General features: G+C 49.4%; 1 protein-coding gene across 2 annotated transcripts in view; it reads left to right on the top strand.

Moving 5' to 3' along the window:
* CDK17 (cyclin dependent kinase 17) overlaps positions 1-12,475 on the top strand; it is a 136,527-nt gene extending 124,052 nt beyond the window's left edge. Inside the window, exons 11-19 of one of the 2 annotated variants that reach the window (XM_078598656.1) lie at positions 18-141; positions 919-1,039; positions 3,145-3,242; positions 3,722-3,827; positions 5,323-5,365; positions 7,968-8,058; positions 8,706-8,783; positions 9,021-9,165; positions 11,981-12,475. In XM_078598656.1, coding sequence (XP_078454782.1) covers positions 18-141; positions 919-1,039; positions 3,145-3,242; positions 3,722-3,827; positions 5,323-5,365; positions 7,968-8,058; positions 8,706-8,783; positions 9,021-9,130 — 771 coding nt within the window. In that variant the 3' untranslated portion in view covers positions 9,131-9,165; positions 11,981-12,475. The remainder of the gene's footprint in view (positions 1-17; positions 142-918; positions 1,040-3,144; positions 3,243-3,721; positions 3,828-5,322; positions 5,366-7,967; positions 8,059-8,705; positions 8,784-9,020; positions 9,166-11,980) is intronic. The other variant, XM_078598655.1, reaches the window with a different exon arrangement.
* Positions 12,476-15,549: the final 3,074 nt, after the last annotated feature.

Here is a 15,549-nt window from a genome sequence, read left to right as displayed (position 1 = left end):
GACTGCTGCCTTTTCAGATCTTCCTGCTGCAGCTGCTGCGTGGGCTGGCGTACTGCCACAAGCGCCGTGTGCTGCACCGCGACCTCAAGCCACAGAATCTGCTCATCAACGACAAGGGCGAGCTCAAGTTGGCCGACTTTGGTAATCCGCTCGCTCCCACGCCACCGCTGCCCCCCCCCCCCCCCTGCGCCGGCCACCGCCGCTCACTCGGCACCGACCGTCACCCGCTCGGTGTATGTGTGCACATTGAAGTTCTTTCATAGCCAACAGTGCGAATCGGAGGTGCGCACCTTGCACCGCAGTGGACGCTGAGGCCAGCTCACCGAAGTCTCCACACTTTGAGACTCTCACCGATTACCACGGTTGGGACCTTTTTGCCAGTTTCAAAGTATGAAAAATAAGAATAGGTTTTACCCTTTCTGGCAATAAAACAGAGGAGTGTTAAGATATTCAAACAACAAATATATATATCTTTTGCAAGGCATCAAGCCTACATGAACCTCACATACTTGTGGCAAAACATGCAAACAAACATGCTCTGATAATATATGCATTGTCTTTGCAACTGATTGGCCTACACCAGGTAAAACCTATTCTCATGCATACGTACATACTCGTCACCACCGCACTGCCCTTGCGCCGGCCACCACAGCTCACTCGGCACTGACTGTCACCCGCTCGGTGGACGCTGGGGCCGTCTCACCGAAGTCTCCACAATTTGAGACTCTCACCGATTACCACGGTTGGCTACGTATGTATGTAGGACTTATTTCGCACCATACATAGCCAACGGTGCTCATCGGTGGTGCGAAAGAAGTTCAACAAGCATACGGTTGCAGAATGATCCGTTATATAAATTACAAAATGGAACCCTTCCCACAATGCATCACGGCTCGCTCGTGTCTGCGTGTGGCCCAGGCCTGGCACGGGCGAAGTCGGTGCCCACGAAGACGTACTCCAACGAGGTGGTGACGCTGTGGTACCGGCCGCCCGACGTCCTGCTCGGCTCCACCGAGTACTCGACGCAGATCGACATGTGGTGAGCATCGCCCTGGGGCAACGACGCAGCGGCAGGAGGAGGAGGAGCTCTGCCACGGAGAACGAACAACTCGACTCGTGCGCCAGTGACAAGACTGTGTGGCCGTAAATGGGGAAAAAAGAAACGATGTTATTGGTGACGTTTTCGGGCAATGGGCCTTCTTCATAACACATGTAATCTTATATTTTATAGATCTATGTAGCGCCTTATTCCAAGACGCTTTATGGCAATTACAGTATTTCCTTGTTATTCACGAACTCGCTGTCTGCAACTCGCATCTGGAACTCTACACCACTGCATCGAGATTAAAAAAAGAATGAGATAAAGTGATGAGATATTATAAATTGCATGTATTTAATAGTTTAAGTATGTATTTACGTCAGGCAATTTATTAAAAACATAGTTTTTTGTAGACCAATATCATTATACGCTTCTCCGGAAGGTATCCCTCGTGGATAACGAGGAAATACCGTGTACAATTGTGTTTAAAATAATAGTGGTTTAAATAATAAGTGGGGTTATTAAAAAGTGGTGGTGTAGTAATGGCCATCATCGGCCGAAATGTCACGAATGACATTTTCCCCATTTAAGGCCACAGTGTTTGTGACGTGTGCGTTTGTTCCTTGTGCATGTGCACCGCTGCCAACACGGCATCATCACGGAATTACTTCCACAAATACCGGGGCATGTCACTATTTGACCTTGCAATGAAGGAAAATCAAAGCTTATGGGGCCATTGCCCAGGATTAACTGGGGTGCGAAATTAACTAACACAAAGCTCGCAAATGACTAAATTGGAAGAAAAAAAAATCCACACCGCAACAACATGGCCCCCCCACCCCTCCCCTACTGGCACGCTCGTGCACATTTACAGGCCAGTTCTGCGTGCACGTTGTAACAGGGACAGCTGCCACTGGTGGGTGGGTCCCTTGGCTAGACTGTTGCAGGGCATTGAAATGATTGAGATGAGATGTAAGCCGCTAAGAGTGTTTGAGGCATTTAACCCTTTCCCGTTCCGAGACGTCTGCAAGTCGCAGAGCGTTGATGTTACGCTCACCGTGGAAACTCTGAACCTGGTTCACGGTTAATTTTATTTAGAGAAGCGTAGCGCCGCTGTTTTTAAAAACATTGTACTCACCGCAGAGAACCGTAGCGACACGACCGCAATCTACGATAGCTCATGCAAAACTGTGCCACCCGCCCTCCAGCATGGCCTTGTGGGAGCCTCGGTACCGATAAAGTTATTTTAGTTTTTCTTCCAGTTTCGTTTTGATGACGTACACACTCGTCATCGGAACGGGAAAGGGTTGTCCTCTACATGCAGATACAAATCCTTATCCCACCTCATGGGAGCACAGGGGCAGTGCCTGTGTCTGTCAGTGGCCCTGAGCCAGGAGTGGAACCTCTCCACACTTGCTTCGTGGGGATCAGTCTCTCTGTAAGAAAATCGCTATTCACTGCAAAACAAAGTGGTACTTTACGTATCTACCGTGGAGTGATACATACTCGATCAGCCTTCCAGTTGTGAGGCATGCTGCCCAACCAGGTCATGGAATCAGTGTATGATGATGTCATATGGAGGTATGGCAAGATTTGACAGCGTGAAGTTAAGCTTTGAATTCCAATCAAGAGCCTTTTGGACATTTTGAGTGAATTTCAGAGATGTTTCTGGGGAATGAGTCACAGTGGAATAGATTTTTACTCCAAATTCCGTTATTTGCTGTTCACCACATTTGTACCATGCACTGCCCCTCTGAGTCTGCGCATCTCCACGAACTATCCTCAGCGGCGTCCATGTGACACCTCTCATTAGCACGGTGCGAAAGAAGTTCATTGTACACATGGCGTCTCCCTCTGAGTCACGTCCTTTCTCTAAGACGTCGGCGATCATGGCCCTCCTTCCACTTATACTCCTGTCCACGACGTTACTCAAGAACATTGCGTCAGATACTCCCAGTCGCATACAGTTGTCCAAATGAGCTCGTGCAACTCAATTGTCTGTCTCGCACCCATCACTTTCCCAGCCGAAAAACATTACGTTCCGAGCCTCGTTTCGTTCTCATACGATGTCGGGCCACCCCCCTCCCCTCCCCCTCTCCTCGCAGGGGCGTGGGCTGCATATTCTTCGAGATGGCGGCAGGACGACCCCTCTTCCCCGGCTCCACCGTGGAGGACGAGCTGCACCTCATCTTCAGGATGCTGGGTAATGCTCGCGCTGGGCACACGTGCGCGTGTTGCTGCTGCACTCCCCCGCGCTGCTGCTCTCCCACGTGTTGTTGCTAAGCCGCACGTTGTTCGAGCACCTCGTGCCGCACACAGACAGCTGCCTCTGGGGGTGCCCTTTTTGAGATGTTTGAGATGAGATACTGATGCAAGTCGTTTATTGTGCGCGCTCGGAAGTGCGTTGGGATGCCCCATCTGGGACCACTTAAAAGGGCTCTCGATCAAATATCATGATGTCCAACTTGCTGGGCGCTGACACTTGCAAAGCTTCCCAGCACTGTTGCCATCAGCTGAGATTTAAGCTCAGAAACTTCCAATTCTGAGTTGAGCGCTGAACACGGTGCCACCCTGCCTGAAGGACAAACAAGGAAGATGAGCGGTAACTGCAGGCGATAAACGTGTCATGACTTTGACACACGTCTTGCCGCGCGCCGACCGTCGCTTGCATTCTTGCTGCAGGCTCGCCCAGAGAGGACATGTGGTCGGGGATTTCGTCAAATGAAGAGTACAAGTCCTACAACTTTCCCAAGTACCGCTCCGAGCCCATGATCACCCACGCGCCGCGGTACGTATCCTGGCGCATCCTGCCCTCTTGCCACTGGACTCTCATTTGAGGGTTTTTCAACCCTCAAACGAGAGTGAGGGCAGTGGTGCTCTCTTGTCTGTGCATGCCTGAGCTACCCGTGGGGAAAACTTCACATTCCTCGTGGCAGGGCTCTATCCACCCCCCACTGTTATTTCATTGACCACTGAATGCATGATTGAGTCACCCCCCCCCCCCCTCAAGCCGGGATTTTTAAATTGCGGCCGTCTGCGTGCAAATCGCGTTCCGTGACCTCAGGGCCACATGGCATGCGACGTCGGTGCAATAGGAGTCTGACTAAACTTACTAAAACTAAACTATTTTTATTTGACCAGGTAAGGCCCACTGAGCTACACAGCTCTTTTTCAGAAGCGACCTGGCCACAAATGATAGCTCAACAAAGTGGCTTATCGCGTGAAAATGTATAGCAGCCAAATATTCTGGACGCGCGTTGATTCCAAATGAGCAGAGAAAAACCACAGGACCAGAAGAATAATCCACTTGATCACGGGGAGAACGTGCAAACTCCAAATATACAGGATCAAAGCCACGACCTCCTGTATACCAGGCGAGGTAGTTAACATCTCGCCACTGTGGCGATCTGCCATCAGTGGGGCCGTTTCAAACGTTCCTCCCGGTGTCGCCGCACGATTCATCACCCGAGCCAGGCGGCCTCCTTCACAGGCTTCATGTCCACACCATCGAGCGCGACCACGATCTGGCAGCAGCAGCAGCAGCAGCAGGTTGAGCGAGGCCGTCCCCTTGTTCCGGATCTTGGTGTAATTACCGTGGGCGGAAAATAAACAAATAAATAAATATTCAACGCGAGTTAAATGCTCTTATCACGTGTGAAAACGCAGTGGACGAACCTCTGTGGGAGGAGAGAAGACATTTTAAGACCCAAGGGCAGTGCTTCGACTCGGGCGTTCTCCCCATGACTTCCGCCAAGGCTTCAATGTAAATGCCCCCTGTGCCAAAGTGTGAATCGAACTCTCGTGTGCCCCACCAATTATTCGCGTTGTGCTTGTTCACCAAGGAAAGCGTCGCTGAGTCTCAAGGCTACGTTTCAGGAGGGTCCTGCCAAAATTTTGCAGCAAGGGGGCCATGTTGCAGTAATTCCAAATTGAGTAATTTGCAGGTATTTTATATTTTTCAATTAGGATGTTTGGTCAATGCCAGTTACATTGTAAGTTTTTTTTTTTTTGCTTTGGGAGAAAACCGGAGAACCCGCAAGAGACTCATGCGGAACAGGCAGAGAACAAACAATCTATGCACAGAGAGGCACCCGTGTCAGGAATCGAACCTATGTCCTTGTGTCAGGCACAAGTGTTACCCAATGTGCCACCCCTGACGCCAAATGCATCAACGAATGAGCGCGCAATTGACTGTCAAGTCGGCGACGTTGAGTCTTGCTCGCCGCACTGACACGCTGAGTGTCGCTGACGGCCGCACGTGCGATGTGTTTCTGTTTGTGCAGGTTGGACGTGGACGGGCTGGACCTGCTCTCAAAGTTCCTGCTGGTAAGAGCGCCGGTGCCGATGGTGCGAGCGGGCGCCTATAGTACAATAAAAGCGGACTGCGACAGGAATCGCCGATCTTGCTGATGTTAACCAATCAAATGAGGGGGTGTGTCACAAGACTACCCGATCCAAGTATTGCTCGCCAATTAATAGATCACCAATCAATCGACATTTTCAAGATGGCTGCCCGATCAACTTTGAGTTGGGTGCCGGATCGACTGGGCGGAAACGATATGATGATTAATCCCGATTCACGAACCACAAGGAGTTTATATGAGCAAAATGACACGCCCCCTTGGGCGAACACCACGCCTACTTCCATACACGGGCACATCTCTGGTGATTTTGTCGGGTGTCCGATTTCATTGTATTACAGCGCCTTGTCGCGACGGACATAATGCGGACACTGTTGTGATGCATATAACGACCGGTGTCGTGGAACCAATTACCGTCGTTAAGAGTGGGGGTTCTACTGTATAGGAGGAGGTAATGATGGCACAGCCCTACGAGTGCTCGCTGACGCCACCGTTAATGGAAGGGCCTCCACTGGAGGGAGCTCTGGAGAGTCCCGGCGAGAGGGTATTTGACCGACTCTTACGCAATGGCTTGGATGTCGTGGGAGATGTGAGTACCCACACTTTAACCGACCATGCGACTTGTCAGTCGACTAACTGCTCTGTTTGACGCGTAGGCTTTCGTGACCAATGTTATCCACAATAAAGGTTAGGTCGCGGAAATATAAACGTGTTGTTAAACCCGCCACCACCCGACTAGTAAGGATTGTCACATAAACAAAACATGCCAATTCGTTGCTAGTACAGCACACCGGTGAGTTGGAGAGTAAACCCACAACATTCACAATTGGAGTACGACGTTCCGCTGCTGATTACAACCAGCATCATCAGGCGATTAGCCAGAATTGTGAAGACGTCTTCCTATTTTTGGTATGCCATTGAGTAAAGGTGATATCATCATATCATCACCCTGAGCCTATCAGGTGCAAAACTATTGTCTCAACCGCCGCGCCGGGAGATTGAACCGGCGACCTCTGGATTGCCGAAGCCCAGCCTGCTGACCATTGTGCCGCGGAAGCATCCCTGGCCACTTGTATTGTACACGTTCATTGGCCAGCATACGGGATCACCTTGTGTGTGCGGAGGGCACATGGGTTTGGCCCACCACGTGGTTCACGTTGAGTGTGCTCGGTGGGGCCACCTCGTGTATTCTGGAGGTTGGGCAAAGCGTTTACGGGCCACCCGGCGGCGTCCTACGGTGTTGGTCCCGTTGGACGTGTTCCATCGGGGTTTGACCTTTAACCCGAATACGCATTTACAGGTATAAAAACAACTATTTGTTTCACCCACAAGTTACTAAAGCTGAACTAAATTTTTATTTTACTTTACCCAGGTTAAGGCCCACTGAGCTGTATAGCTCTATCTCAGAAGCGACCTGCCCACAAACGAGAGCCCAATGAAGTGGCTTATCATGTGGAAATGTGTAGTAGCCAAATACTCGAAACGCCTTTAACACGAAGTTGATAATTCGATTAATTATTCCATGTTGAGCATCCATCGAGTAGTTTTTTTTGCCAAATGAAGTCTGTTTGCAGGTTAGACATTGTAGGAATTTGGGTATAAAAGCAGTTCCACGACTTAGGATGTACATTTGTGACACTTGAAGCATGTGTATATTTACAAGTATCATCATGACGTGGTGTTTACTTGGACACAGTGTATATCATAAATTAGGGCTGGAATTCAGATTTGGAAAAAATCATTTGTCCACTCGTGTCGAGAAGGAAATCACAGTTCACAACAAAAAACATCCTCGATACATTCGTCAATAACACTGTGGTCTTAACAAAAATATATATCTCAAAGGCGACGTTTGTGGCAATGAAGTTTCTCCATGCCATGGAGGCAGTGTTATTGATTAATGTGTTGTTCTGGATTGAATGATTAACGACAGCACCAGACTCGTGTCTGAGATCAGCAGCCATGCTCCCAAGCCAAGTTCAAAACTCATGCCCAAAGAGCAATGACCTCATGCCATGACGTCATGCTACAACGCAATGATGCAATCCCCACACCATGTGACTCCCCCAACATGGGTTGTAGTTCTTTTAATTATTATGTTCTCAATGAAGGGCAGTTGCTCATAGAATAACGCAGTGTAGGACGTACCTCAGGCAAAACGGACTCTTTCATCTGCGCTGGGTTGGTGAGGGTGCATTTAGTTGTGTGCACGTGTATTCCCATTGATGTATTCCCTAAATTGAGATGTACGTTCAAAAACTGCCATTAACTATCAATAAGACGTACGTCATGAACCGATCATTCTTGCCTTCCAAAGCACACCCCACGTGTGTTATTCTTATTATTCCCACGATTTTTTTTACATTTGCCACCGAGGTTTGGCTTTTTTTTGCCGAACTTGCGATCTGCAGATTTTCTAAATCAAATGAAACGCGGCCATTATATTTGCACGCTTGTATGTGTGCGCGTTGAACTTCCTTCGCACCGTACATTGCCAACCCGTGCTAATCGCCGCCCTGAGTGAGACTTGCGCATCTCCCCCCCCCTCCTCCCCGTGCTGTTCCCAGTACGAAGCCAAAACGAGGATCTCGGCGGAGGATGCTCTGAAGCGTCCCTACTTCAAGAGTTTCGGGGAAGAGGTGCACTCCCTCCCAGACAGTGAGTGTGGTGCCGTGAGCATCGTCTTACCTTACATTTACATTGCGCTTTTATCCAAGGTGCTTTACAAGGGTTATGAGTGGTACAATTAGGGTAACTAAAAGTGATGCGGTTAATAGGGACGGGGTATGGGGAGGGAGGTTTAGTGGGTACAGGAATTACGGTGGGTGCCTAGGGATGGAGGGAAGGATGGGCCAGTAAGAGGAGGTGGGAGTCTTGAGGGAGGAGCGGAAACTCGACAGGGGGACGGCGCAACTTGCTTCGTGTGGAGGGGGAGTTCGTTCCAATGCAAGGCGCAAAGTAGGGAAAAGGAGCGGAGATGGTGATTGTGTGTGAACGGTGAGGAGCGGTGGGAGAGATTGAGAGCGGAGCGGGCGGGAGGGGACATCAAACGAGACGAGGGAAGCGAGGTAAGGTGGGTCGTCGTCGTCGTCATCGTCATCGCAATCGACCATCAACGCCACCGTCATCAACAAGATTATCATCGTGGTCGTTTTCGTATTGCACGATATTCAGTAACAGCAAAAAAAAGTTGTCACCTCCGATTAGCACGGTTGGCTACGTGTACGGTGTTGGAGCATCAACACCCGGTTCTGCGTGCGTGCGTGTGCGTGTGTTCCCTCCCCCGTATTTCCACTCGTGCTCAGTCATTTCAGTGTTTGCTCTTAAGGAGGTGGAGCTTCAGAAGGACCCTGGCCACAGGATGTCCTCCTACCAAGAATCTGGTAAGACAGACACCGATGGCTGTGAAGGCCCCCACCACCACCATCACTCAGTAACCTCTCTCCACACAACAATATATCTGCCTCCCCATGAGTGAACTTTATTAATTTTTATTCATTTTCAAAGCTTCTGCAAAAGTCTGCTTTGTTCAACTGTCTTATCTCTTTCATTTCCCTTCAGCTCTCATGTGTGACTTCTTCCCGTTGTTTTTGTTTCTCTCGTTTGCTTTTGTCTGGTAGCATTTCTGGCTGACACCTCCTCCTCCACCTCCACCTCCACCTCCACCCCAATTGACAAGCACCTTGGCATGGTCACTAGCCGCTCACTCTATCAGTGCACCAACAGTTAGGATCTGCTCTTCGCTTCAAGACATGCCCTCTGCCGGTAACAGCATCTGCTAACGCACCGTTCTCTGCGTTTCGTCGAGTCACAATTGGGAGAAGGGAATTTTGCTGAAATGTTCCTTTTGCTGCGCCGGCGAAAACGCTTACAAAGTCAACGCGTCGTTGCCGACTGCAGCGAGCCCCTAAGCCCCTGGTGGACGATGTAGTTCCTATGGCAGGGGACGATGTACACGAGGAAGGGTGTGTATGTACAATGTAAATTTAATGGGGAGCTTAGAGTGGCACTTTCCACAAACGCAATCGACGACTACGAATAATAATAACACCATGTAACATCATTTTAGTCCCTAGGTAGTAAGTGTAATGTTTTAATTGTTTATGCCTAAAAATAATATAAAATCGCTATTATTCCCCACACACTTTGCTTTTGTGACCAGGACTTTATGTGAAAGAAAGGCACATGCACACCACGTTTTCTCATTGAAAATAGGTAAATTACTAAATATCACTGTCCTGGTCACAAAAGCAAAGTTTGTGGGGAATAATAGCCATTTTCTGTACTTTCGAGGCATAAGCAATTAGGAAATAACAGTTACTACCGAGGAACAAAAAAAAATGTTGTTCCACAGTGCACTATCAAGAATGAGGGTTTGGACACCAGGGCTGTTCAGCTGCCCTCGAATCACAGTGCAGAGAATGAGACTCGGTTGGTCCAGCATGCCGTGTGGCAGCGGCATCGCTCGAACACTCGTCCCATCCAGTGGTCCCCTTCCACCCCACAGATGCAATGGCCGTCAAAATGCGCCACGGAGGTAAAGTCGCCAAGCGACGACTCCAGCGCCGTCGTTAGACGTTGCGCCTTTTGACTGAACGCTTTCTTAAGCCGTCAATTACACATTGAAGCGGGATATGAATCTAATTGAATCTAGTTGAATATGATCTGACCTGTTTGGTAAATTGGAGTGCATCGTAACGTGCCAAAAATATATGAATTTTTTGTATTGTGCCGATTACATTTTTTATTGTTTGGGAGTTATTACACCGCAGGACAGTGAAAGATGGTGACAAATTGGGGAGGCCTTCATCCAACAGAAGATTATGGCTGATGATGATTTGGGAGGATATAAAAGCAATGGTTCATATGCTCGGTGCCAGGCTTATTGGAGTTATAATCAGGGTTAGAGAGAGATGCAGGTAAATTGCAAATGTACACGGATACACTTGCACTTGGAAACAAATGTTGAATTGCTGTGCAAATGGATATCAACCCTGGTGTGTGACCTGAAACGGGGGGGGATAATACCGGGACACGGGGTGAGCACAACTACTAAATTGACCGAGAATATAAAAGCGGGTCTGAGCCATTAGCAGACACTCCAGGGCTGATAGGCATTCAAACGATTTGAATCGTGGCCTTGAATTTTGCAATGGCAAGTAAACAGACCAACATGCACACGGATTTGGAAAGCTTCATTTATTTTTCGATTTAAAGCTTTCGTGACTGCAGGGATTCATCTTCTTGGTTCTTTCAGTAAAGTCACGTAGAAGGGAAGTAATAAAATAATAAAAATAAACATAATAAAACAATTCTCACGACGTTTCGGCCACAACGCAAGCAGCCGTCCTCAGGTGAAAACCAGGTCTGTCGAGGCGACAGCGTCTGAATGAAACAGTACACAGCTTATATATATATGCTCCAAGCACGTGTGCTGTTTCATTCAGACGCTGTCGCCTCGACAGACCTGGTTTTCACCTGAGGACGGCTGCTTGCGTTTTGGCCAAAACGTCGTGAGAATTGTTTATTATGTTTATTTTTATTATTTTATTACTTCACTTCTACGTGACTTTACCGAAAGAACCAAGAAGATGAATCCCTGCAGTCACGAAAGCTTTAAATCGAAATTTAACCAGCACTGTACGTTTTAGGTGAGCGCAGCTGACTGGCATGGCTCCAGAGGTAGTTCAGAGGCGCCATCTTAGCCGGGCGCGGTGTTGGCTATGCACGCCTGTGATCCAGCACTGTGGAGGCGAGGGTTGGTGGACCACACGCAGATGTTGTGAAACTCTCTTCCCATCGTCGTTGAGATGCCCATACCCTGGCTTGCAAGGAGAATGCAGCGTGGCAAATGTGGACCCCACCTGTTCCCTCTGTATGGGGATCGAGTGTTGCCCCCCCCCCCTTGCACGCGTGAGTTTTCTCTGGGTGCTCCTGTTTCTTCCCACACGTAAGCACGCGTTAATTGGCCGATGACACCTTCATATATAGAGGACCGCAGAGGCTGTGCATTTCATAGCACCTGCTCGTTGCATGTCGGCCTTCCCGCTTGTCTGTGGTATCCCTCTCGCACCTCTTAAGAGTGAGCTAATACTGCGCGGCGTGTTGCGAGTTGAAATCATAACCGCCTTTCAGAACCGTGATGGTCGTCTGCTGCTGGTCGTAAGAAATGCATAATTGTTAAGTGAGAAAAAATGCTTGGTAAAGTAATTGTAGATGTTAATACTGCATGTACAGTGGTGTACTTTTCACAAGACCATCTTTGATTAAATTTTTTTATACAATTCAGTTCCATCCATCAATTCACAAATTGCCCTCCCATTATTGACAACGTCACCTCGCGTAACAACAGGTTTCATAATCCAAAGGTTTGACCCATGTCAGTCGGCGATCGTAAACCCCTCTACCTTGCGTCAACAAACACAACGTCGATTGACGCATCACAAACGAACGTGGCCCGAAGAAAAGAACCGCCGAATCGTTCGCCTCGTGACCTCTTCTCCGGGGCGCGGCGATGTGCGCTGGCGTGTATTCGGAGGTCCGTGGCACTAAATGCACGATGCTTGTCATTCTCTCGCAGCGCACGGCAAGAACAGAAGACAGAGCATGCTGTTCTGAAGGCAGAGAGAATGGATCTGAGAAACGACGACCGCATGGGCCCAGAAGGCATCTGCAGATCATCTTCCCCCTTGAAGGCTTTTTCCTCCCGTTCTTCGAACAGTAATCACCCTCTGCGGGGACCCGTGGCTGAGCGCTCGTCGTCCAGACCACTGCACAGTTTGTGGTGGTAATGCTTTGTTATTTTACTTGCTCCTCCTCCTGCGTTAGCGTGGCCGAGATAACCCCCCCGCCCCCCCCCCCCCCCCCGGGGTGATGCGTAGCTCACTGTGAACGTTCGTCACGATTAACGCGTGCAATCGTGTTGTTGTTGTTGTTGTTGTCGTCGTTGTTGTTTTTTCCTCCCGTCGCGTGTCATTCCTGGTGAGTGCGTCGCGCTGCCGAACGTAGCCCCACCCTCCAAACCCCCACACCCCCCACGCCACCCAACACCCTCACACCTCTCACCACACCCCCCACGCCCCAACACCACCCACACCCCCCACCCCCCACGCCACCCACGCCACTCCCACACCCCCCACACCACTCCCACACCCCCACACCCCCACACCCCTCACACCCCCCACACCCCCCACGCCACCCCACACCCTTACACCACTCCCCACACCCCCCACGCCCCCACACCACCCACACCCCCCACACCCTCACACCCTCACACCCTCACACCACTCCCCACACCCCCCACGCCACCCACACCCCCCACGCCACCCCCACACCCTCACACCCTCACACCACTCCCCACACCCCCCACGCCACCCACACCACCCACACCCCCCACACCCTCACACCACTCCCCACACCCCCCACGCCACCCACACCCCCCACACCCCCACGCCACCCCCACACCCTCACACCACTCCCCACACCCCCCACGCCACCCACACCCCCCACGCCACCCCCACACCCTCACACCACTCCCCACACCCCCCACGCCCCCCCACCACCCACAATCCCCACGCCACCCCCACACCCCCCAAACCCCCCACCCCCCCCCACCCCCCCAACCCCCGTCCTCGTGACCACAACCTTCACATAGTGACGAACGGCCAATCCACAAAACTCTTAACCAAAATGCACACACTCTGCCGTGATCCACATTTACCCTTGGCTTACGCACAAATCCCATGCACCGAGGCGTAATCCTGAGACTCCGAGTCCGCTGTCTTTGGTTAATCCGCCTCCACAACCCCAAACCTGAGCCCTGAGCCATGACCCCCTAATCGCAACGTGTCACCTAACCCACATCCCCTCGCCCCCCTCTGCCCCCCGTCGCCCCCCGTCCTGATTGTCAATGGCAGTGAGTGTGCGCGCTAATTTATTGTCTCTCGGCTTCATCGAATGCTCGATTAGCGAGCGAGCGTCAGGATGACCGCGGGTGCCAGGTTCAGGTTCCGCTGATGAACTTGGGGCAGTCGAGAGAAGAGAAAAGAAAAACACTGTTTGTGCTTCCTAACAACTCGTTTAACGAATGGCAGCGGCGGTATTTTTGAGTATTGTGTTTGTCGTGTTTGCGTGTCTTCTCATAATTATATTTTTTAAATTCTGTATAGTCTTGAGAACTTGAGGGAAGGATGTGGTTGGTTCTTTGTGTGTGTGTGCGCGCACATTGACTGTTGGGGATTATTTTTAGTTTTTTAAACAAGTGTTGCTCTCTGTTCGTTTCTGTGTACAGAATGTACAGTGTTTGATTCTTAACGATCGTAAAATATGCAGGCCGGTCATATATGAAGTCGGCTTCGTTGTTATAGATCACATTTACAATGTTCACGGGACGTTAACATAACCGCTCATTTGCTTCATAGTCCAAACATTTCTACGTGAGAGTGGTCAGATGGCTTTGTCCAAATGACTTATTGTAGGGGGTAGGCATTAGGGCATGGGGAGGGGAGGGAAACGCAAGGTTTCTTACGGGGGAGTGAAAGTATTTTTGTGATGTTTTTATTAACGGTAGCGTAACATCAATTTGTACGTGATTTTAAGCGGACAACGATTTGATCTGAAAGCAGATGATGTCCGTTTTTTTGGAGAAAAATGTAACAATGATGCAGAACTTCGTTACCCCCCCCCCCGTCGCCACCACCCCCCACTCCCAAAAAAAAAGTCCGTACATTTTATTGTGAACCACTGGTAGTCGATGGGAATTATAAGATTTGCATTAACAGTGCAGATGCAAATGACAAGACGCGGGGAGGGGGGGGAGACAGCACTACAGCTTGCCGCATGCTAATACGTATTTTTTCGTGTCCTTATTACCGTACTTTACTTGGTCTTGTTTGAAAATAATTTTGTTAGGTTTATTTTGTTGACTTTACAGTAAAAAAAATGTTCTCTTGAAAATTGGTGTAATGTATATTAGAAGAAGACACTAACTTTATTGTTCATAACTGTAAAAATAATAAGTTTGATTATCCAGTGTAATATTTTGTTGTCAAACTAACTTATTAACTTTCTTAGGTTATTGCTGTTTCAGTTATGTTTTGTCCTTTTTATAACACTCCAAACCACCCCGACCAACTGCGATCTGGGCTCGGTACATTATTGCATCCCGCCAATCAACGCCACTGGCCAGTTGCTCTCTAGAATGCCTTTTTATTCAAAACTGTCATTTTAATCTTCCCTGACCCTGACCCTGACCCTTCTCAGGCCATACCAACGTCTCTAAGTTCCCATAAAAAATGGTTAAGTAGGCCCAGTGATGCCATCTTATTTGCTTGGCGCTGCACTTAGGGGAAGCGGTCTTTTCATGCAGGTCGACCTCCACAAAGTTGTGACCAGCGAAGGAGGTCACCATGACTTGAAAGCATCCACGTGTCAATCGCTAGGCCATGGTCAAGAGGCCGTTACAGTCTGCACCATATATGCCACCGCCTTTCTCCATAGCTTCCTTCCGCAAGATCCCACTGCTGTGGTAGCTCGATAATATTGCGGCAAAGTACTGCATGAGGAACAAAAAAAATCGTTGCCTAACTTTGCCCACCATTCCGTGGATAACCCGATGTGCAACAACGTTTTTCTAATATAAAATTTGCACACATTACAGCCGCTACTACACCGGCCTTGCCTAGACTCCTGCCCCAGCAAAGGCGTACCCCTCCGTGGGTTGGTCACTAGGCCTCAGTGGGTAGGGAGAAGGATGGGGTGGGGAAGTAAAGGGGGTGTATGTATGTATGTATGTTGAACTTCTTTCGCACTGAACGTAGCCAACCATGCTAATCAGAGGTGCGAGGGAAGGACAACAAACTAAACACAAAAAGCCATTCGTAAGAAATTAGTTTTCAATCTAGATTTAAAAGCGTATAGCTCCAGTGGCTTCCTAACATGGGAAGGGAGAACATTCCAGATAGCCTCAGAAGCGCATCTGAAAGCACGCAATGCGGTGACTGTCTTTGTCCGATGACCAGCCAAAAGCCCCTGTAAGGATGACCAGAGTTCGCGTGACGAGATCAACAAGGTATTGTGGTTCATTTGTGGCAAGCACTTTGTTTAAGGAGTTCGATCTCATAATGAATTTGTTGGGCAACCGGAAGCCAA

The sequence above is a fragment of the Lampetra planeri genome, chromosome 11 (genome assembly GCF_965212315.1).
Source record: "Lampetra planeri chromosome 11, kcLamPlan1.2.h2, whole genome shotgun sequence".
Classification (NCBI taxonomy): domain Eukaryota; kingdom Metazoa; phylum Chordata; class Hyperoartia; order Petromyzontiformes; family Petromyzontidae; genus Lampetra; species Lampetra planeri.
This window is presented reverse-complemented; position numbering and strand designations above follow the sequence as displayed.